A 24,937-nucleotide genomic window follows, 5' to 3' on the forward strand; every position below is an offset into this window, starting at 1 on the left:
ATTCCTTCGTTTTTCCTGAGCCAGAAGTAATTGCGAGTTCCTTGTGAGAGTAAGGTGGGGTCTGACGTTCAGAAATCAGGCCAGCACAAGCTCATGCAGTAACAATGTGCTGTTCAAGTTAATATGCACTTCAGTTCAGAGACAGAAAAGTGCAGTCACTTCTCTCTCTTCTTTTGGCAATCACTCAGCATCAAGAAGAAAGAGAAACAGAAGGGCAGACACTGGCTTCCATGGAACTCAGAGGCATTGAAGCAAACTTGAAAGCACAAGGAAGATCTGAAAGGGGAGTGGACAATGTCAAATGAGCAGAGAAAGATGTCTGCTTGTGCAAGATCTGAGCCAGATGACCAGTGTCTGCCTAAGGTGGGGCTGTTTGCCAGAGACACCTATTGGGTGACTGGAGCAGCACACAGGTATACAGCATCTGCTTCTCTGTTTTATTTGTAAAAGTATGTGTGAGTGTGTGTGTGTGTGTGTGTGTGTGTGTGTGTGTGTGTGTGTGAGTGTGTGTGTGTGTGTGTGTGTGTGCACATTCATGTAAAGGTCAAAGGAGGATGTTGGATCTCCTGGGGCTGCAGTTACAAGGGGGTTGTAAGCTGTCTTGTATGGGTGCTGGGAAACAAACTTAGGTGCTCTGCAAGAGTGTCTGGTACACAGCAGGTTCTCAGGAAAGATTTGTAGCTGATCAAAGTAAAAGAAGAAAAAAATAAGAGGAGGAGACAGAGAAGGAGAAGGGTGAGGAAGGGAAGGAGGAGGGATGGTCAGAGGGGGGTGGGAGAGGAGGAAGAGGAGCACCGAAGCTTGTGTGAGGAAACTACAATGCAGAGGGCAGGAATACATGCTCCAGAGTGACTCATTCTTAGAGGAACAATAGCACGTAGCACAAATACAAGAAGATAGGACAAAACAGTGAAGAATGAGTGTGAGCTGGAAGAACTAAGGTGATTTTAAATTTTTATTTAGATTTTAAATTTTTATCTAAATTTTTTTCCCTACATACATGTGAGTTCCAGCACAGTCAGAGCTGTTACACAGAGAAACCCTGTCTACAAAAACTAACAAATAAAGACAAAAAATTAAGGGTTGGACTATATAACTCAGTGGTGGTGCACACACCTAGTATGTTGAGGCCCTGAGTTCTACCAGTTTCAACTCAAAAAGAAAAAAAAAAAACAGTTTTCTTCTAGTTCTGAGGTTGGGACACTCAAGATCATTGTACCAAGTGTCAAGGGCTCTGTGTTGTGTCATCCAGGGCAGGAGAGCAGAGGGCAAGAAAGGTCTGTGGACAAGCACATGGTGCTGCTTGCTTTGTAGTCCTCTGCTCTTATACTAAGTAGCTCACCAGGCCAGTGCCCTCAGGGCCTGACCTATCTCAGCATGTGGGGCTGTGGGTGTGGTTAAGGGGTAGAGTGCTACCTTCACATAGTAAGGCCCTAGACTGCATCTAGAAAACTAGACCCTCCTGGCCATCTGCTCCAGAGGGGACATTTCAAGAACATACCATCTGAATTGCAAGGAGTCAACAAATGCTTACAATTTTAAGTTTTTTAGAAGCCTTGAAAGACTGTATTCCTGAGGACTGTTAAACAAGTAGGCTATGGGATGGCTGGAAAGCAATGTCTTTCCCTTCAGAGAGATCTTCTAGGGGGATGAAGTTAGGAAGAAGTATCTCCATGTGCTCAGGAAGGGAGGTTCTCAGCAGAACTTCTTCAACATAAGAGCATGCATACCCTGCATGATGGTCATTGGGTCATAGTGACAGATACTGCTAACAAGGCAAGGAAGAAACAAGGAAAATAGGAATCTGGTATAATCAGAGTTTTGCATTGCAATGTCAAGGGTTGGTAGAAGCCATGTCAGAGTGGATTGCAGGAGGGAATGGAAGTAGGTAATAATAGAAACAGTTATTAAAATTCATTATAGGAGGGGCAGCAAAGTTGGCTCAGCAGGTAAGAGCACTTGTTCTTGTGGATGACCTGGGTTTGATTCCTAGCATCCATATGGTGGCTCACAATCATCTAGAGACACCCAGGTCCCAGGTGGTTGTGAGTCACCATGTGGGAGCTAGGAATAAAACCTGCATCCTCTGTAAGAGCAACAAGTGGCCTTAAAAGCCAGACCATTCTCCTATGGTGCTGGTATTTCTTAGCCACTTGCTGTCTGTCTGGAACTAGAGATTTTTACTCTCTCACAGTGACTAATCAAGGTGATCACCCTGCTATCATTTCACTGATGCAAGGAAAGGTCACTCAGGACAATGCTCAAGTTGCTTAGTTTACCACCAATAATGGAGAGCTGAGTTGTGGGACACCTGTCCATGCTGTGGCTTTAATAGGCAAAAGTCCATGGAAATACATACGTGTGTGTGTGTGTGTGTGTGTGTGTGTGTGTGTGTGTGTGTGTGTGTGTGTATGTATGTATGTATTGACTAATGGAGGGGGTATAGCATAAGTGCATGGTGTGTGAGGCTCTGGGGCAACTTGTGGGACTTGGCTATCAACTTCTACCATGTCAAATCTGGGGACTGAACTCAGGTTGTCTGACTTAGTGGGGAGTATCCATACTTGGAAGCTATTTAGCCAGCTCGGTTCAGGAAAGACAAAAGGAAAAAGATGTTACAGATGTAGGAAGATAAAAGAGAGTTACAACTTGTAGAATGTTTTTATATGTTAAGAATAAGAAGTCAGGTGGGGAAAGATGGTGCCATCCTTGGTACCTTCTGATTTTGTGGCTGATGGTTCCCTGCTCTGTTCCTGAGCTGCTCTTCAGCATAGTCAAAGTTCCATATCTGGGAGCAGCCCAATGTCAAACCTAACTCACTGAAAGTTGGACTGACCTTGGGAGCCATGGTTTTTCCTGTGGATTTATTGCATCAGACAACATAATGAAGATGTTTTGGAGTATAAAAGAAATGAATTGGAGCTGGGCGTTGGTGGCGCACGCCTTTAATCCCAGCACTCGGGAGGCAGAGGCAGGTGGATCTCAGTGAGTTTGAGGCCAGCCTGGTCTCCAGAGCCAGTGCCAGGATAGTCTCCAAAGCTACACAGAGAAACCCTGTCTCGAAAAAGAAAAAAAAAAAAAGAAGAAGAAGAAGAAAAGAAAAGAAATGAATTGAAAAAAAAAAAGAAATGAATTGGAACAAACCTTGGAAATATTAATTTAGTCTGTTTTATCTGATGATCACGGTCATTCTTCTGGATTTACCCACTGTTGAGTTGTGGGTATGAGAAAAAAGTTACATGTGAATATGTATCACATTAAGTCAGCAATGCATTTTGCATTATTAAATTAAAGAAACAAAAATATGGTGCCCAACAAGGGCCTCAAATTTCCACATAGGGCCTGAGAAAGCTGGAAAAAAACCAAAACAACAAAAAATGGATACTGCTCCTTTAGGAGGCGCTGCTGGGCAGCAAAGCACTTAAGCAGTCAGCATGCTAAATAGAAACAGCAAGCTGAGCAAAAACGTCTGTCACAGTGCAGGCACCAACTTCATAGAACTGGGGTAATTAAATGAAGCTCTGGGCCAGGCCCACAGGCTTAAGGCTCAGTTTTCATGAATGTGGGGAGGGGGCACAGCCACTTAGCAGTTTAAGGTTTGGCTCATGTGGTTAGAAAATGCTATAGGTGCACAGTAAAACAGGTCCAGACTGAAAAAAAATACTTTAAACAGGTTATGGTGTGTGTAGGTGCTTAAGAAAGAAAAGAAAATGGGTCTAGATAGTCATAGGAAAAAATAGTTTAAAAATAATTAAGTAAAGTCTTTAAAGAAAGAGTGAAGTAATATAAAAAAAAAGGATGAGAAATGCATGATGCTTTGTTGACTTTGAATTATTATTATTATTATTATTATTATTATTATTATTATTATTATTTGGTTTTTTTGAGACAGGGTTTCTCTATGTAGTTTTGGAGCCTATCCTGGCACTCACTCTGGAGACCAGGCTGGCCTCAAACTCACTGAGATCCACCTGCCTCTGCCTCCCGAGTGCAGGGATTAAAGGCATGGCCACCAACGCCCAGCTGACTTTGAATTTTTTTAATGCTGTTGAGCAAACAACAGCTGCTGAGAGACAGAGAATTATAAAAGGAATTGCTGAATTAAACCAGTCTAGATACTTTAAAAATGTCTTAACTTTAAAATGGAATCCAGAAAATGCATTGAGTTGGGAGAGAGGATATGCTTTTGTTTCCATAGGAAATGAAAGGCTACAGATTCCTTCAAAATTAATAGAGACCAGATTTGATTGAGGGAGACCCCCTGAAAATCTTGGCTACAGACAGAGAAATAAACATAGGAAAAACAAACCTACAAGACGCATGACATATATGCTTATCCCTCTACATGGGAACAGCTCTGAGACTGGATGAGACATGATAAATCTTGTTGGTCAGAGATCTCATGAATTATTACATGTCATCCTTTCATATGGCATGGATATAAGTTTGGTTATACTTATAAAGTTGATAGATGTATTTTACAACTTTGGCTGACTTGTGTACAATGTATAGTCCATATTTGTGTTAATGCAGATATGTATTTTATCTTTAAGAAAGCAAGTGGATCAGGCACCAATGAAAATGGGTGGCCCAGGTGATCCAGCCTTTGAGAGTGCCCCTGTTACAGTTTCCTCAGAATTCTGCATCCAGAACAGCTTCAAGGATGCTGGCTAGATGGTCCAGCCTCACAGACTATTCTAGCCAGAACTTTGGATAAATCTTGTACTTTCCCATTAGTAGACAACAATTTATAGCTTGTTTTCTTAGGACTTGACCATTATCTCAATTTTCTCAGGGTCCCTTGGAGAATGCTATCACCTGCAGACAACAGGAAGCAGTTTAGAGGACATGTCCACATTCCCAAGAGTTGGGGTGGGTGGGTTTTGGTCATTCAGTGGGTTATGGATATTTGCCATCATTTATTGGGGATATAGGAATATAGGGTAAAAAACAGCTATTAATCTCAAATATTTTACATTGGTATGGGTTATTTATATATTGATACAAATTTAAGGTTATTTTGTGTTATACCATATATATATATATATATCTAGCCTGGAATACAGAGTGAGTTCCAGGAAGCCAGGACTGTTTCACAGATAAACCTGTCTGGAAAACCCAAAAAAAACCAAAAACCAAAAAAAAAAAAAAGTTAATATAAAGTTCTAGTCCTTGAAAGCTATTATTATACACATTGTTTAGGGTTTAGGATAATTAAAAAATACAGGTTAGCAGCTAGTCATCTATAACTATCTAACTTGTCATGTTAGATATGTTTTTAAGGTTAAAAAGATATATTTTAGATAAGTGATCTTCAAATACTTCAGCAATCTACAGAATATGGCATTTAAGATGTTTCAAAACCTAGTCTTTTTATGACAGTGTGACACATCTGCTCCTGGCAGGACCAATCTACTTTAAAAGGATGATGGACATTGAAGAACTTCCATATGGAGTTTGTTTTGATTGTAGCAAAGCTAGCTATTGGGGCAAGAAATTGACCTTGACTTGACTGCTGACAATATACCGTACAAACTGGACAAGCAGGACACAAAGGAAAGACTGAAGAACTTTGCCAAGGTAAGGTAGGATAGTCCTTCAAAATTCCTGCTTCACAGATAAGTCTGTCAGATATTCTAGGCCTGTAGGCTGAAGATGGGTGTCCTAATGTGCCTAGGAACCTTGGGTGACTGTCCAGGCAGCCAGCTGCTTCTGTCATTTCTGTAATTTTGGAAGTTGCTTGCTCTATACTTCCTGTTTACTCAGGTAATATTATATCCTTCTAGGTGTTAAAAGTGATGGAGTTAAAAGTGAGATAGTTGTAGTTCTCCTTTTTACCAAATTCAGAAAAGAAACATATAAGAGATGTAAATAAAGTTTATAAGGTTAAGAAACATAAAGGCTTAAACTGTTTATCTAAGAAAATGTTTTAAGGTCTGAAAAGATAATTTTGGGCTGGTAAATATGTTAGGATAGAAAGCAAATTAGGTACACAACTTCAAACTCACCAAGATAGGATATATAATGGAGTATATTCTCTGAATTTGCCAAATGCAAATGGACTGGCTATTGTAAATGTAACTCTTACTGTATATAGTCTTACTATGTTAAAACTAAAACCTTTCTCTTTATTTAGACAAAAAGGAGGAAAAATTGTGGAATATTTATCTATGCAGAGATGTGTTGCATTTGTTCAATTATATAAAGATGTGTTACTGTTTTACCTTGCCTGCCTAAGGCATCTGATTGGTCTAATAAAAAGCTGAACAGCCAATAGTGAGGTAGGAGGTAAAGGTAGAATTTCCTGGCAGGGAGATTAAGTAGGAGGAGGAATTCAGGCTTGAGAGGAAAAAAAAAAAAAAAAAAAAAAAGAATGACAGAGAAGATGCCAGGAGCCAGCCAGCCAAACACAAAGCAGGAAGTAGGACATACAGAATGAAAGGCAAAATGTAGATGAGTAGAAACAGATTACGTTAAAAGAGCTAGTGGGACAAGCCTAAGCTAAGACTGAGCATTCAGAATTAATTAAGTCTCCATGTCTTTACTTGGGAGCTGGTTGGTGGCCCAAAGAAAATTCCAACTACAAAAATAGTTATATCCTACACACACACACACACACACACACACACACACACAGAGTCAGGTGTAGTGTCACATACCTTTAATCAACACTCAAGAGAGCAGAAAGATCTGGTTGGTGGCCCAAAGAAAATTCCAACTACAAAAATACTTATATCCTACACACACACACACACACACACACACACACACACACACAGAGTCAGGTGTAGTGTCACATACCTTTAATCAACACTCAAGAGAGCAGAAGGATCTCTGAGTTCCAGGTCAGGCAGAGATAGATACCAAAAAACAAACAAACAAAAAGCAAAACCCGACAAATGAACAAAAAGAGTTGATTAGATAAAGTAAGGGTCAGAGGCATGGGTCAATTTTTGTTGGGTTGTTGATATTTCCAGAATAACCTGCAGGCCATGACTACATCCAGAGATGGTAGGTACTTGGCAGGAAGGCATGATGGTGGAGTCTGTTGTCTCAAAGACCAGTGTCCATGACGCTGAACTGATAGAGCAGCTGAGACTTGCACTACTCAGAAGCAAGATAAATTACTGGCTTCAGTGGATGGAGCTCAAAGACCTGGGGGTGTGGTTGTAGTGGTGACAAAGCAGCAAGATACATTCCTGTGTGCTCACTGGCAACTGAAATTTATTTCCCCACAATTGAAGGGTGACCCAATTTTGTTTTCATTTGAGTTTCATTAAGCCTGACGTTTCTGCACCTTTAAGTCTCCCAGATGTTAAATACCTGGAAGGCTTTTTACTTATACAAATGATATGAATTTTAATCAAGGGCAGCTGGAACCTTGCTTGGTAAGGGTGAACTTCTGGGTGCAGTCTTGGGACAAGTACATTTCTGGATGAAGTCACCAGTATGGAAAATCATAACCTTTCCACTGAGTGTCTAATTATACAAAAAATAATTTGTATTCTCTGACTTTGGTTTTCTATTGCATGTACTTAGTGTGCATTCAGATGTCACAGGACATGTGCAGGTTCAGAGAACAATTGGAAGAGGTTGGTTACTGACTTCTACCACGTGGGTACTGGAAAGCAAACTCAGGTCAAAGTCAGGACTGACAACCAGTGCTGTTACCCGCTGAGCCACCTCACTGGTCCCATTTTCTGAATTTTTTCTTCCATTTTTGTTAAAGTTCCTTGATACTCACTTATGTAAGACAGACAAGGTGTTTAATATGCTTTAGGGGCTATAGGCTGCAGGGCTTCATGGACCAGTACTTCAAAAACCTATTAGAACTCTGAGTTTTGTTAGAGTTCAATTATACATGGATTAACTTGAAAACCTTATAACTAGGCCTGCATATTTAATAATGAATTGATAGGAACACTTTAAAAACCCTCTGATCATCTATTTTTGGTGGTCCTGAGGATGGAGCCTAAGACCTTATATATGCTAGCAAAGTGCTCTCCCAGGCAGCTGGGTACTCCAACATCCCTTATTATGAGATAGTCCTTCTATGCAGTCCAGGCCTTCCATGAACTCAAGGCAATCCTTTTCTTCCCATAGGATTACAGGCCAGCATTCTGGCATTTCTTACGTTTTAAAATTTTCTGTGCATGGGTGTTTTGCCTGAATGTTTGTGCAGCATTTGTGTGCCTAATGCCTGCAGAAGTGGGGTTAGATTCTTTGGAATTGGAATTAGAGTTGTAAGCTACCATGGAAGGGCTGGAATAGAACCCAGATCCTCTGAAGTACAGAGTGTTCTTAACTAACACTGAGCTATCTCTTCAGCCCCTCATTTCTTCTTCTTCTTTTTTTTTTTTTTTAGTTATTTATTTATTATGTATACAGTGTTTGTATTGCACGTATGCCTGCAGGCCAAAAGAGGGCACCAGATCTCATTACAGATGGTTGTGAGCCACCATGTGGTTGTTGGGAATTGAACTCAGGGCCTCTGAAGAGCTGCTAGTGCTCTTAACCTCTGAGCCATCTCTCCAGCCCACCTCATCTATTCTTAAAACATGAATCAGTTTTCAGTTTCTACTTAAATTAATTGTAATGTACAATCCCAGAAGCTGGATTTGAAAATCAGTGTTCAAACTAAAACCAAACTTGTTCAAAGTGTTTTACACACATTGTCGATCATCCAGACAGTAATTTTAACATATGAGCTGTACCTATTTGTATAGTGTGAGGAATTAAAAAACAAAACAAAAAGACCCTTTGGGTAAAAATACAAAGTAGTCTATAAATCAGAAATCACCTGCTCCATGCTCTACCTTCCATATCTGAATTTTCAAAAGGGCAGTTTTACAAAGTCTAACCCATCAGGCACATACTGTAGTATAGACATGTAACAGGTCAGTTCTTAAGACAGGTTGGATTCTCATCTGTAATGCACCTGTGTTAATCCGCTGTACAAATCAAGTAGAGAACAGCCAGATAAATCCTGTCTTATCTAGCAGCAGCACAATTACCTGGTAATGCTTGCTTTCAGCCATTAGTCTAGGGAAATGTGTAAGATGAACATGTTTTCCAGTTTCTTACTCAATAAGCCTATTCCCCATTTACAGACAATGAGGATAAAGGCAGCACAACCAAATATGGGAAACTGCTTTCTCTTTATTTAGACCTTAGGAGGAAAAAATGAACTTTGGTCACATAGTACTTAAAAAAAAAAAATCCAGTTTTACTTATGTCTAAATACACAGGACTAAATGAGCAAATCTTCTGTAAAAACTGGCCAAATTTTATCAAAACTTTACTATACAATGAAATCAAATTATATAAAGACATTTTGGGTTCACAACCTTCTAAATGATGATGTGACGGCTGCACCTCTGCCCACCAGTGTCCTGTGCTTGCTTCTGCGCTGCTCTGGTCTGGGAGGAGACTTAGCAAGCATGGACTGTCAACAATGGTCTGCAGTGTGGCGGCGTGGCTGTTGGCACACATCCATGATGGACAGGTCTGCTTTAACAAAGTGTAACCAAGGGAACATTTCTCATGAATGCGTCACAGTATCAAATGAATTATATAAGAGAAAAAATAGGAACAAACCTAAAACACAAAGTTGAAAGAGCTACCACAAGCAAAGTAAGTGTCCCCCATAATGCATCTGCAGGGGTGAAAAGGTGGTAAGAGGGCTGACGATGCTAATATGAAAGGAAGCTGAGTACAGTATTTATTTCTCATTTTATACAACTCTGACTCTTTACAAAAATGGTTATAGTCATGCCCGGAAAAGTGTAATCCATGGCATTTGAAAGCAAACACTCTTTGTAGTTATTTAAAAGGGCCTTTTTAAAAATTATAATACAAAGGTCTGTGCTCTATAAGCAGTCCTCCACTGTGCATTATAACAATAAGGCTTACTTTTAATACAAAGACTAAGTATTTAATAGTTATGAGCCGCTGGACTTGACAAACATCATCTTATAATTGCTCTTTGCATCTTTTTTGCTCTTCGGGTCTTCTGCATCATCAGGATGCTCAGTAGCATGGAGTTCTTCTGCAGACTCCTCCTTCTCAGACTCAGAATCACTGTCTGAGTCATCTGGACTCTCGGCATCCGGCGAGTCATCATCATCATCATCTCCAGCCACATCACCTTCTCCATCATGATCTTCTACCTAAAACACCAAAGGCCTGTTAAGGAAAAACAAGCACCACTGGCCAGTGTAGAAACTGGGAGACTGGGACTGATCCTAGTTTTGTCTGTCTTAAAAATATCTCACTTAGTTGGAATATAGTGGTGCATGCCTTTAATCCCAGCAGCTAGGAGGCAGAGGCAGGTAAGTCTCTGTGAGTTCCAATTCCAACATGAGCTACATAGTGAGATCCTGTCTCAAACAAAGCAAAACAAAAAACCAGTTCACTTGATAGCATTAGGTTACTATTTTACCAACAGATTAAAATCCCTGGCTGCTGAGGAGAGACTGAGAACAGCCACTTCAGACTTTAAGGAAAACTTCTCAGGGGCAATCCCCGTCTCCCTCCCCTAGCTTGAAAATTACTGTCTTTTCTCTTCCCGAAACAGCATCTATTAGTAAATTAACACTATTAGTCATTACACATCACCATGTTTTCCAGAGACCACTCAGGAAACAGCTAAGAAACCTAAGCCAGTATTTAAAACTTACACGAAATATTTTATTTTTTATAAACTTTTATTCATGGCCATTAAAGGTGCACCTAGAAGTTAAGCAGAATTTACATCAAGCCAACATTAGAGAACTCATTTTAGGGCTGGAGAGATGGCTCAGAGGTTAAGAGGACTGGCTGCTCTTTCAGAGGTCCCGAGTTCAATTCCCAGCAACTGAACTGCATGGTGACTCACAATCATCTGTAATGAGATATGGTGCCCTCTTCTGGCGTGCAGGCAGAACACTGCATACACAATAAACAAATAAGGAAGCTCACTTCAAATCCTTAAGAACATCATTTTGATTATATAGTAACAGAGATGTGCTATAAGAGTATTAAGTATTTGACAAAAGTTTCTTGTCTATTCTTGTTTTTTTTTTTTTTCTTCTTTCTCTATTAGCATCTTGGCTGCTCTGGCAACCCAAATATCAAAGTGAAACTGATTTATGTCCCAGTCAATGAAAACACATTACTACCTCACTGAAGCCAAGTCCACAGTGCCGCCGGTATCGGCCTGATAGTTTACTGTCCATGCTCTGCTGGTACTGAGACTCCAGTTCTTCATTAATTTTCTTGTCTTCTTCCCCTGCGTGTCCATTGTACTTTGGTTATGTTTCAGTCAAATTAACAAAAACATTTGATTACACAAAAAGACCCACAACACAGATGCTATTCTATTCAGGCCTGAGTTCTCTAACTGTGACTAACTTTGCATTCTGTGGACAGTTTCTATAGCACAGTGCCCACCTAATAAACACAGTAGTTGACAGACATATTTATGGTGACTTTCAAAAGTGTCCAATGGCCACTCTGAAGGTTCTCTCCAAGTCACCTAAAACCTCTGATAACCAAGAGCATCTGTTTTTGAACGAAGAATGAAAATCTTGCTTAGAGAATTCAAGGTCATCTCAAAGTGGCTTGGTAATGGTTCTTTTGCTTGTCTTTGCTTATCAGCTAGCAGAAACAAATAAACTAAAAATCCCATGTTATTTAATGATGTGACATTTTTGTTGTTTGCACTTCACACTATGAAACAGAACACTAATAGCCTCGTGACCCCACTTAAAACTGATGGTCCCCAACAATGCCCACTTAAGACTCTGGGCACAGAGCTTTAGTGTATAAACATGAAAGCAATTTTAGTTTCCAATTACAAATATTTGTGGTTTGGGTTATTTTTTCTTCATAGGTCTCTCAATGTTTTTGGCATTTATTATTCAGTGAGCATACCACCATGTGCTGAATTTTGTTATGGCTTTTTTATGCATATATGTCATTTCATTTTGCTACAATTCTCAATTTTAAAAGAGGAAGTGTTAAATGCTAAAATGCTTTTTCATTTTGCAAAGCTGATGTTCTGCCTTATGGAACAATGCAAATCATTCTGAAATAACTTAATGTCAAAAAAATGAAAGATCAAAGCCAGGCAGTGGTGGGGCACCCTTTAATCCCAGCACTTGGGGGGCAGATGCAGACAGATCTCTGTCAGTTCGAGGCCAACCTAGTTTGCAAAGCTACATACAGAAACCCTGTCTCGAAAACTCAAAAAAAAAAAAAAAAAAAAAAAAAGAGTGAGAGATCAATTGATTTCTGAAATATACTACATAAAATAGACTGTATAAAGTTAAATGATTCAATTAAAATTTTTGTTACATTTAATTTATATTATCCTGTTAATTAGTAGCAACCAAGACTAATGTTTACTTTCCAGCAGGCTTAATTAAAATCAAATTCATTTTCGGTTTTTATTAAAGCAATTTTCCCCCATTTTTTTTTTTTCCTTTTCTGGTGCTGGGAAGCCAGGGCCTTGTATATGCTAGATAACTGCTTATACCAACAGGATATATTTCCAGTCTCCCTTGAAATGTTTTAATTAACAGAACTATGCACAGAAAAGCATAAAATAATACAGATTTAGCTCCTCTATTTTAGTGTTTTACTTTCTTACCTGTTCGGAAGTGAGATGTTGATTTGTGATCTCCTATAACAAGACGACCAGTGTGTTCTTTCTGCAAGAAGGTGAAAAATATATTAAAACTTGAAATTGCTCATTCAATGTACTTACAGGATACCCACTACTAGGTAGTGGAAACTATCTCAGGCTTCTGAAATATTCTGAAGACCAAGGAATAAATCAATATCCCTGTCTTTATAGAATTACATCCTAGCAAGGAGAAGAATTAGAAAGAGGTACACAATCTTACATAGAAAAGTTAAGTTGATAATAAGCTAAGGATTCAGGGTCCAAGGTTGTGCAGGGGAAAAAAAAAAAAAATCAATGGTCATCCCTGGCTTGGTGACAACAGCAGTTTAATAAATGTTTTTCTTCTCAACCTCAAAAAAAAAAAAAAAAAAAAAAAGAGAGAGAGGTACACAAATGTAATCAGTAAATATATCATACTATACTAGAAGGTAGTGCAATCAAAACAAAATAGAGATTAACAGAAAAGTCAAAGGCTAGAGATCAGGTTGGATTTATTTTTGGAAACAAGGTCTCACTATGTAGACCAGGATGACCTCAAACTCAAAAGAGATCTACCTGTTTCTGCCTCCCAAGTGATAGGATTAAAGGTAAGCACCACCATGCCCAGCCCAGGCTGGAATTTTAAATGAGATAGATTAACAAGAAAGTTAAGCCAGTCCAAGCATTTTCTTTGCTGCTGAGTGTCCTCCCACCCTCTACCCCCATTTCTCTGTGTACTGTCCTAGAACTTGCTCTGTACACCAGGCTGGCCTGCAACTCAGAAATCTGCCTGCCTTCTAAGTGCTGGGATTAAAAGTGTGTGCCATCAGCATGCCTACGCCTACTGCTTTTCTTAAAAACCTTTTTACCATCTCTTTGTGATGCCACAAGAATATCTTAGAAAGAAAGCAAAGAAATTATGTAGACTGAAAGCAAAATAATACTTATAATGTACCAAATAATAGAAAATGAAAGTGAGCATTAGTCTTTATAATTTACAATTAACTAGCTAGTTCTTCATCAGATTACAATAAACCCTCTACTTCAATCTGTTAAAAACAGACCTTACAACAATACAAAACATAAAAATAATTTGATTCAAAATTTTTATATAACTAGTTTCATTTTGTTAGTTCAGCCCACTCTTTATAGTCCTACTTCATTTCTGAAAGTAAAGAAAGGACCCATGAAAAGAGGGAAAGGTTAAATGTGATCTAAAGCACCACCAAGAAGCACAAGTGCAGACACCTGTATGTCTCCCTGTGTCTCCCACTTAAGTCTGTTAGTTCTGTTAATTAAAACATTTCAAGGGAGACTGGAAATATATCTTATTGGTATAAGCAGTTATCTAGCATATACAAGGCCCTGGCTTCCCAGCACCAGAAAAGGAAAAAAAAAATGGGGGGAAATCCTATGTCTGAGCTCCACCTCCCACCCTTTAGGTAAAGATCTACGTGATGGTAAAGAGCCCATTTACTACTCACCACATTTTATAGATCCTGTTAGGATGTTTTAGTACTTTCAGAGTTTTCATTCTAGTAGTTGAACATGTTTCTTAAATTATTACTTTACAAACCTTTCAACAAATTTTATTTGCAGAAGCCAAGAGAAAACGTGTACTGTGAAAAATTGAAACTCATAGCAAGCAAGGATTATGGATTCATTGCACAAATACACCCTGAAGGCTCTGTGAGGGTCTGATTTCCTCAGTCCCTCTCCACTCAGAACCCTCTGCTCTGGGATCTGGGGCACTCAGCTTGCAGATTTTCCTACACCTATTTCTGGGAAGTCTTATTGTGCAGCAAAGCCAGAGAGAATTGCCATCACTATATGTTTTCGCACAGTGATGATTCTGTATTAGTTTTAGTTTCTTCAAATATACAACAGCTCTCAACACATGACCATCTGTGACACCCAGGACCCAGGGTGGCACTAGTATATAGCAGGTAATCAGTAGCTCCTGGTGAAACACAGTAGGGTTTCTGGGTACAACAAAAACAAAGGGTGAGGTTTCATCTTGAGTGCTGAAAAGAAGAAAATGCTCTCCTAATGTTTTCTAATGTAGTTTGTAAAACAAGACTGCTAAGAAAAGAAAGGTTTTCAAAGAGTGCTTACTTAGCACCTGTTAACTACATCTTTAATTAAACTGGAACGTACTACAAAACACATACAACATTTCTAAAATTAGGCCTCTGGCTGCTACTTTTAAGGGCTATGAAATACAGATTTTTGACTTTGGGCAGAGGTTTCTACAAAATAACATGCTTAGAAATGCCTTCTATGAAAACCATCATAGAATGGGTAGCAAGCAATTAGCTAACTCTACACAAATCCAATTTTCTACTTACAGTCTTCAATCACACAGCTGAAGGTGCAGAAAAGCCCAGAACTGGTTCAGAAATAATATACACTCAAAGTGTTTGGTTAGGCTAGGTGTATTTCCCAAAGCCAAAAATAAACCAAGCAGAAGAAAATGTAACCTGAGGTGCCCCATTCTCCTCACTTAACCCCTACAAACACAGCATTGTTTTTAAAAAGATAAAACCATAAACATATAATGCTTACCTTTCCTGCACCCATAAGTCTCAAGAACTTTTGTTTTCTCTCTTCATTGCCTAAGTCTGCTGCTTCCCAATTGCTAGATCCAAGCTGCAAGAGATTATTTTGTGTTTTTATTTTTGCATTTACAAATATTAAAATACTTAAAGTCCACCTGTAACTCCAACTTTTCTTTTGTCAGTTTTAATTAACTGGGACTCATGGTTCTTAAGAAGTAAACCAATATGTCACATCTGAATTCAGCTAGGCTCCCTTCTCTTACCTCATGGCAGAACCCTTTACTTTTGTTACAGTACAGCTCTGTCTATAAAGCCTGCAAATGCCAGAATCACATGGAGTGCTCACTCATATATTACTGTATACACACTCCTTCAAAGTCTTTGAGTCCTGGGCTCCAGGATGCAAATCTGTGACACCCACTGTGATGCACTTTGACACCCACTGCCTTAGATCAAGCCTTGAAGAGGACTAGAGCACCTAGTACCAAAAGGCAGCCAGGACTGTTAACCAGAGCTTTAAAAATACTGGGTTTTGGGTTTGGGCCAGTGAATTGTCTCAATGGGAAAAGGTGTTTGCAGCCAAGCCTGACAACCTAGGCTGGGATTCACAAGGTAGAAGGAACCAACTCTCACGAGCTGTCCTCTGACCTTCACGTGTGTGGCATTTGGAATGATGCTGAGTGTGCATGTATGCACCTACACACAAAATAAAATGTAATAAAAAAAACTACTTTGCTGATATTCTAAGAGACAGCATGTTATCATAATCTTTTAGTTTTTTTTAAGGGGGGATTCCAACTATTTATTAGAACCAAAATGTTGTAATTTTTATTCTTTCTTAGAGATCCTCCAAAGAACAAGAAGAAAATTTACTTTTAAAAAGACTAAAATACAGTCGGGCGTTGGTGGCGCATGGCTTTAATCCCAGCACTCGGGAGGCAGAGGCAGGCGGATCTCTGTGAGTTCGAGACGAGCCTGGTCTCCAGAGCAGTTCCAGGATAGGCTCCAAAGCTACACAGAGAAACCTGTCTCGAAAAACCAAAAAAAGACTAAATACTCCCAGCACTTGGGAGACAGAGGTAGGCAGATATTTGAGTTCACGGCCAGCCTGGTCTACACAGTGAGTTCCAGGACAGCCAGGGCTACAGAGAAACCCTGTCTCAGAAAAATAAAAAGCAGACAAAAAGACTAAAAATCACTGTATTTTGCAAAAGTCATTGTATCTTTCAAGTTACAATGGGTCCACTGGACTGTTTAAAATGTCAATTTAAGTACTATAGAATCCTAATAACTGTATTTTTCTCTTCATTTTGAAACATTTCATTATATCCTACCAATCATTTCCAGTCATCCTCAATAGCACTAAAAGGAAACAGTGAAAAATTTTTTGCACTATATTGTGTCAAAATGTCAAGTCATCATGGCTCTGTTGTGCAGAATAATTTTCCACCCAAAAAGAAAACTGACAGAAGGCATTTCAGAATCAAGATAAAAAAAGAGGGCCAGAGAGCTGGCTCACTAGTTAAGAGCAATGGATACTCTTCTAGGGAACCTGGGTTTGATTCCCAGCACTCACATGGCAGTTCACAACTGTCAATTCCAGTTCCAGTAAACCAACACCCTCTTCTGTTCTGTATGAGCACCAGTCACACATGTGGTGCACAGACACATATGTAGGCAAAATGTACCCCCCCACACAAAAACTAACCAACAACAACAATAATAAAAAGAATGTAAAATAGCATGTAGTATAGAATTATAGGCTAAAAATGAGGATGAAGTTACATACGAATAACTCAGACCGACTCTTCGTATTATAAAGTACTAGGTGAATTCTTTTCCAACCAATGAATCAATGTGAGACAAAAACAAGAATAAAATATGGTACCCTCATCCAGAAAGCCACTCAACGGGAAGGGCTCCGTTTTGCAGTAAGAGTTTCATTTTGCAAGAAGAGCTGGGGCCATCTCATTTTTCTAAAAGGATGCTTGACTTTTACTTCATCTTTTATTATATGTGTGCAACATTTACTTGATTTGTAATGGGCAAAGGCTGAAGGCAGGTGTGGATACAAAGGTGACTTGACTAAAAGAAAAAGATGATATAGAAATGAAGACATTCATTGGATTGATCATTCTAACTAAATTTATAATAAAAAATGAAAATGTTTTACAATTATGGAGCAAAGGTGAAAAACCTCCAACACAAAATGGTAAGTACTCAGTTTTCAAAGAATCTAAGTATTACATTTTGATTATGAAAATGCAAGTAGAGGTAATGATAAAGCTAAAACCTATTAGAAATGAATAAGTAATATTTTACCATATGTTCTAGTTCATATATGACACCAATGAGTAATTAGCTGTATCCACAAGATACTAACTCTCTGGGTTTACAGACTGTTAAAACAGAAACCTATAGAGTAAGAGTTTGGATTTGAGGCAGGTGGTGGTGGTGCACGCCTTTAATCCCAGCCCTCAGGAGGCAGAGGCAGGCATATCTCTGTGAGTTCAAGGCCAGTCTGGTCTTCAAAGAGAGTTCTAGGACAGTACCCAACCTACAGAGAAACTGTCTCAAAAAACAAAAACAAATGGATTTTTTATTGTTAAATTTATACTAAAATTCTAGTAGTCACTGATATTTCCCTTTTACTTCTCTGAAAATTACAGTATCTAAAGAATTTTTTAATTCCAAATAAAATTTTATTTAAAATAAAAACATAAAGAATTTTTAAAACAATAAGAAATCCTCCTCCTTGGCATATGAGAGTTAAAAGCATTTGCACCATATTAGACCCTCTTGTTCTAAATTATATTTGGTGGAGGAGATTATAAGCTCTCGTAATTCTGGCTGCCTAAGTTATAAATCTCTATTCCTTTCCATGTGACTTCACAGATCTTTTTATAGGTCAATTAGTTTTAAGTATTTCTAGCTCAATATGATGATAAAGTACCACTACTCGCTCAATTCTTATTCTCACTAAACCACTTGCTCTGGTGAGCCAACACTAACATTTAACTTAAGTTTTAATTCCTTATTTACCAAGACTTTTCAGAAGTCTATTTTATGCCTGGTGTGGTGGTGCATGCCTATAATCATGAGATGAAGGCAGCAGTGTCCTAAGTCTAATTATCTTGGTGCTACACAGAAAATGTAATACCAGCCTCAGCTACATAGTAGCCTTGAGTCAAAATCCCCAGGGCTGGGGACACAGCTCAGTGGCAGAGCACTTGCTTAGCACGTGATTCCCAGCACCAAAAACCAAACCACCACTACTACCAGCAAAAGAAACAGTCTCAATAACATACTAAGAATTGCATACATGTTAAGAATCTAATCCGAAAACCTAAAAAGCTGTTACTCCAAAAGTTATTCTGAATGCCAACATGGAACAAATACCTCACAAGGTAACTAACAGTCAGCGATAGGTGCACTCAAACTATTGTTTAGTTATCTTGGGGCATATTTGTGTCAGTATGCATGAAATAGGTGAATCACCTACCTATACTCAGACCTTATCCTTAAGATAGTTTATGAATATGCAAATATATTCCCAAACCCAACAAATTCTGAAACCCAAAACACTCCTGGTTCTCAGCCTAAGGGGTACTCAACATGCAATGTTCTTTAACTTACAAGGAACCTTCCACTCCCATTCTCTCTAGAGCTTCCCACAGCAGTTCAACAAGCAAACCAACAGACAGATAATAAAGGACACTAAGGCACAGAAACCAAGTGAGCTGCTCCCGTGCTCTGGCCACAACTTCTGCCTATTTCACAGCATACTGCATGGAACTAAATTAGCTAGTGTTGTAGGCATCACAGTTGCAAAACTATAAAAAGTGAAAAACACAGTATCTAGAACCCAATTTTTCCAATTTCTTCTTCTATTACAAGAGCATACTCAGGCTGGGGTTGTAGCTTATACATAAGGCCCATGTTTTGTTTGTTTGTTTGTTTGTTTTGTTTTTCAAGACCGGGTTTCTCTGTGGCTTTGGAGGCTGTCCTGGGACTAGCTCTTGTAGACCAGGCTGGTCTCGAACTCACAGAGATCCACCTGCCTCTGCCTCCCGAGTGCTGGGATTAAAGGCATGTGCCACCAACGCCCAGCTAAGGCCCATGTTTCAATGACCAACATACATACATACATACATACATACATACATACATACATACATACATACATACATACACACACACACATCCACAAGGACACAGCAGCAAACATCCTGACAATGTTTTATCTGATTACCCTATCTTTTACAATCTCTAATCTTTAATTTTTAAAAGCATATATATATATTTTGGTTCTTCCTTTCCAAGAACAGCAAGCACATTTCAAAAATGCTACATTCTGAAACACACTGCCTGACACTACTTGTGATTCTTTACCTCCCACACTGATAAGACAGCTTTCATTCTCAACTTCAACTAAACCAAATGAAATCCCAATAAACTCTTTTCACTATTCCTTACTGTAGACTGCAATCAACTCTACTTCTCTCTTCCTTTTCCTAGCAGGGTATTCTGTGATATCTACTTTCAGAATCTTTTAAAACTATTTTGTTGCCCTCAATTACATGTGAAGTCATTGAATCAAAAAAACTTAATCTTTTACATTAAGTGATACTAACACATTTCTGTTGATTTTCTACAATTTCCAGGTGTATTTTGAAAATACAAATGAGATTTAAAAAAAAAAAAACTAAAAAAAGGAAGATAACATCCAACTAGCCATAAAAATAATAAACAAATACAAAGGAAACTGACATAAGAAAACCACTGTTAAGGGACAAGTTACTGTATAATACCATAACATTAACAACAAAATCATTTTTATGATAGTATAGGCAAAGTGTCAAGTTCCAATCTTGAAATGCAACTATAATCACCTTTAAAGACAATTACTTATAGGATTGGAAATGTATCAAAGTTCATCTACTTTAAACTGATTTCATCAAAGACCTTCTGTTAATGTTCTAATGTCAAATAGATTTTTTTTTCAATCCAGCTAAAAGTTGTTTTATTTCTGAGTCTGTCAAAGCAGACATGTGACATCACAGAAATCCAGTTAGTATCAGGAGGAAAACAATGCAACAGCTCTTTTAGTTCTATTTTAAAGTCTAGATCACTAAAAACCTAGAGAAATTCCTTACAAATGCAGAAAGACTGTATTAACCATGTAAGATCTAAATTCCAGTAGCAGGGAGGATGGGGACATGAATAAATCTCAGATTTAGTAGAACCAGTAATTCCCCCAATTTTTTATTGATTGCTTATCTTCCATACAGGGTTAAAATCTATTTAAATGCTCTTACTATTCTGGTCCTCACCTCATCTTCCAATCAAAGAAGGATTGGAATTCTCTTATTAACTACAAATCGTTCAGGGAACCTTTTATGGCTCACAAAGGACGTATGAAAGACACTAGACTGCACCAAAAATTATAATTCTGAGGCTAACCGTGTATTAATTTAAATGGGACCAGCTTTCATCTACCTCAAAGATGACTTCCTCATATGCCCTCCCCACTCATTTCCCCATCAATGTTCCCAAAGATTTCATTATAGGAGGACCTAGTTTTAAGTGTACAAGTTACCTGACGTTTCCATGACACTATGCTAGAGCTAAGATAAACATAACATTAGCATCATATTTGTTAGTCTTTCAATTCCCAGTGTCTGGCACTGCAGTTGGTATTTAACAGGTTATAAGGGACACTTTTTAAACTGATAAGCTGAAGACATGAGAGGAAAGGCAGAAAGGATTTTGACATCAAAATGGGCTTCTAGGTCTCACTGCCTCTGACCTCGCCATTATTCCATTACCAAATTGTCTATCACAATCTTCGGCCCAATACCGGTCTGTTTATTATGACTGGCGCAGATAAGGGTAGCAATTACCAGTACACTGCAAAAAATTATTCAGGCCGGAAAATTTGTCCAAATGTGATCGAACATTTCGCCATTGTCAGTGAGCATTTTAAACCTAAAACTGGGTATGACATTCTGAAATGCCTAATAAAGGAGCTTCACCAGCACCCCAAAACGCAGAGACATCTGGATTAAGCTCTTTTCCTTTTCGAGTCTTTTCAGGGTTTCCTTCCTTGACCCACCCTACTCCCTCTTTCCTACGCTGGTCTCTTCAAACCCTCAGATCCTAGTAAGAAAAAAGGCGACATCCCCTCGTTTGCGCCCCCCTCCCTTCCCCTCCAGGTACCTCGGGGACTTCCTACTTCATCCACCCATCCCGGCCTTTAGTAGGCCTCAACCCTCATCCATTGTTATTTACATCGTCGTCGGGGGAGGCTGAACGCTTCACCCCGTGTGGGTGAGACTCCCGGGCAGCACTCATCGTGGCTGGGATCCCGAAGGGGACAGGCTGAACACACTCGCAGTTCTCCTCAATCGCGACACCAGCAGCTCTCACTCAGCCACCGGCCCAAGCAGCGCCACTCCAGAACGCAGAGCCCCTCCGGGCCTTCTCCGCCACAGTCGTCACTGCTGCGGCCGCTCGCCGCCCCGGAGCACTCCGGGAGTTGTAGTTTTTCGGACTCTCTCTTTACTGGCCTGATTAAGCCGTCTTTAGTGGCTTAAACTACAATTCCCAGGAGGCCGAGCGACACCTCTCGCGCGGCGTGGCGGGAGTGCTCTCAGAGGCTACGCTTTCTTCGGCGGCGTGTAAAGGGAGGTTTCCCGCGGATGGGTATGGTGGTGATCCTTGGTGAAGAACTTCGTTGCCACAGAAAGGCCTAGAGTGGGTTATTACCCCTTTTCTATGAGATTCTGTCCTGTTGGTAAACACACCTATCATAGTTAAGCACATAGATTTGAATGTAACGTTTGAGACTTAATACGAGCTCCTCGGCCCAAGACAAAAACCTTTTAAAAAACCTTTCCCCACCCTGAAGTGTGGTCTCTAGTGCTCGCTCGAGACGTCTAGACGATTCTGATTAATTTCTTGCTATTTTCTAGTATTCACTGAAATGAGTTCAGTATAATGCAGATGACTGGTTAATTGGTTGTTTTTGATACTGAGGCCCACCTGAGGGAGTTGGAACGATTTCTATGGGGCTTAGTGTGAAGTAGGTAGGAATGACCCGTTCTTCCCCGTACAGAGTATTTGAGACTTCACCGACTGAAGTCTGCCTCTGCCAAAAAATCCCGTATCCCCCAACCCACGGGGGGGGGGGGTGACTTTCACATAAAATAACCTCTTTAAAGTTACAATACAATTGGATTTCACTACCTTCAACTGTCACCTCAGTCTAGTTCCAAGACATCACCCCCTTGGGATAGATAATTCAATGTTCTTCCCATTTGCAAGCCCGTTTCCGTTTCCTGCCTCCCCATTTCCCCTTTTTCTTCCCAGCCCCAACAATGACTAAGCTTCTCCTAAAACCTTGTCGTTCAGTGTTCAGTTAATGAAAATGAACTTGTTCTGTAGATAGGCTGGCCTCAAACTCAGGGATCCTACTGCCTCTGCCTCCTGAGGGCTGGGATTAAAGGCGTGTGCCACCACTGCCTGACAAAAAGATGGGTTTTAAAGTAAGATAAAAGTGTAGTGTAAATCTCCATCCTGAGTGGCATGTGAAACAAATTTAACTGTCAGCTTCTGTATTCAACAGTCATTCTAGTTTAACCGCTTACATACAAATACTACTTTCCTAGATTTTAGATGAAGCTGAACCGTTGATAGAATTTTACTCAAAGTGAGGCAGGCATGCCATGCCTGTAGACACAGTACCTGGGATGGTAAAGGAAGATTAGAAATTCAAGGTCATCCTCTCCTACCTAGTGTGCTAGACAGGTCGGCCTGGCCTACAGTTGAAACCTCCACTTAAAAAAAACTAAATAAACAAAACAACAACCCCCCCAACTCCAAAACTTAAAACTGCACACTGAAAGACAGTTTCTTTTCTTTTCTTTTTCCCATTTTTTAAATTTAAATTAGAAATAAGATTGTTTTACATGTCAATCCTAGTTCCCTTTCCCTCCCCTCCAACCCTGCCCCCTACTAACACCCTACCCCTACTCCCTACTAACACCCTACCTTTCTGATCCTTAGGGAGGTGAGGACTTCCATGGGGATCTTCAGAGTCTGAGAAAGTTTCTTAACTGCTGCAGTCATAGATCCAAATTCTGTTCCTTTATTTTTGAAACAGAATAGCTTTTAAGTAAATGATATAGAAATGCATTTGGAGCTATATTTAATAAGCATAGCCAAGCAAAGCACATAGGAATAAACCTATGATGAGGAAAAACACTTTTAGAAGTGGATTTTCTTAATCACTAGAATGAAAATATCTTACTAACTTCATAAACTTGCTTAGTTTTTATAAGTGCAATTATAATGGAATTACATTTAAGTTACAAAATAAGATGATTATAATTCACTTCAAGTAGATTAGACATGTTACTGGCAAAATAAGATGGCTCAATAGCTACTTAAAGACTAATTCTAGGATAAAAAAAAGATTATCAATAAGGTTAGTGCTACTAAATAATTTTAACTTTACTAATAAAGTCCAGAAAAATTTAATGAGTTAATAACATGTCTTTTGTTCACCAGATTTGTGGCACATCTGGATGGTCATGTCTTCAAGTTATAAAACATCATCACAAGCAAAGCAAACCTCAGAATAGATAAGACTGTATCTGTAGAACAGACTTGACTCAGTTCATGTTCAGAAAACTAGATATGAAGATGAAATTGTACAGTGGTAGGGATAAATTTTCACAGAGACTCAACAATAAATACTCTTTTTGTTAACAAGAATAGACTCAGTCACCAATCGAGCTATTAAACACCTTCTTTAGTACTGAGACCAACCCTGCTCCATTTTTTGTTTATGTTTTCTGGCACAATGCCACAGAGTGGTTGTTAGTGAATGTCTTACATTTGTACTATCTCAGATATTCTCTGATAACCCTTGAGTGTCTACACATTAAGGAAATTCTACCAAACATTTTTAGTGGATACATAAATGACATATTGTCTGCATTCAAAGAATTTAAATTTTAACTGTAACAGTTTAAGTTTCAGTTTACTGATTTATCAAATACATCAGGACTATTTGGCAAGGACAGAAATGAGCAAAAATGATTAATTACTGAATTACTGTCTGGGAGGTGCTGAATGTCTAGGGGCTGAACCTCTAAGGATTATTTTATTCTAAATGAATACACACTTTTATTATTTAGAAATATCTAGCTCTTCAGATTTTTTTATTTTGTTATAGATTTTATTTAAATTAGAAACAATCTTATTTTACATATCAATCCCAGTTCCCTCTCCCTCCCAGCCTCCTATGCCCCCCACCGAACCCCCCCCATCCCATCCCACATCCACTCTCCAGGGAGGGTGAGACCTTCCATGAGGGATCATCAAAAATCTGTTAAGTCATTTGGGGCAGGGCCTAGGCCCACCCCTGTATATCTAAGCTAAGAGAGTATCCCTCCATGGAAAATGGGCTCTGGAAGTCTGTTCGTGGACTAGGGATACATCCTGGTTCCACTGCCGGAGGCCCCATAGACTGCCCAGTGCTCCTAGCTGACACCCATGTTCAGGGGGCCTGGTTTGGTCCTATGTTGGTTCCCCAGCTGCCAGACTGGGGTCCATGCTGTTTCTGTGGGTTTCCCCTGCATGGTCTTGACCCCTTTGTTCATCACTCCTCCCTCTCTGGAACTGGATTCCAGGAGTTGGGCTCAGTGCTTAGCTGTGGATCTCTGCT

At 39.3% G+C, this 24,937-nt stretch overlaps 1 protein-coding gene across 1 annotated transcript; it reads right to left on the reverse strand.

Moving 5' to 3' along the window:
- Positions 1-9,139: 9,139 nt before the first annotated feature.
- On the reverse strand, positions 9,140-21,710 carry C3H11orf58 (chromosome 3 C11orf58 homolog). Its single transcript, XM_027410142.2, has 5 exons — positions 21,496-21,710; positions 15,212-15,295; positions 12,632-12,692; positions 11,160-11,269; positions 9,140-10,169 (listed from the first exon to the last, which is right to left on the reverse strand). The coding sequence occupies exons 1-5, from the start codon at positions 21,556-21,558 to the stop codon at positions 9,942-9,944; spliced, it is 546 nt and encodes a 181-aa protein (XP_027265943.1). The 5' UTR covers positions 21,559-21,710; the 3' UTR covers positions 9,140-9,941.
- Positions 21,711-24,937: the final 3,227 nt, after the last annotated feature.

This window comes from Cricetulus griseus, chromosome 3, assembly GCF_003668045.3.
Source record: "Cricetulus griseus strain 17A/GY chromosome 3, alternate assembly CriGri-PICRH-1.0, whole genome shotgun sequence".
In the NCBI taxonomy this organism is placed as follows: domain Eukaryota; kingdom Metazoa; phylum Chordata; class Mammalia; order Rodentia; family Cricetidae; genus Cricetulus; species Cricetulus griseus.

Bases quoted from the DNA above. Each gene is read 5' to 3' on its own strand.
- C3H11orf58 (XM_027410142.2), bottom strand. From the start codon at position 21,558: ATGAGTGCTGCCCGGGAGTCTCACCCACACGGGGTGAAGCGTTCAGCC. The intron at 15,296-21,495 runs GTAAATAACAAT...AATCTCTTGCAG, and splicing joins CAGCCTCCCCCGACGACGAT to CTTGGATCTAGCAATTGGGA. The intron at 11,270-12,631 runs GTAAGAAAGTAA...ATGGACACGCAG, and splicing joins AACATCTCACTTCCGAACAG to GGGAAGAAGACAAGAAAATT.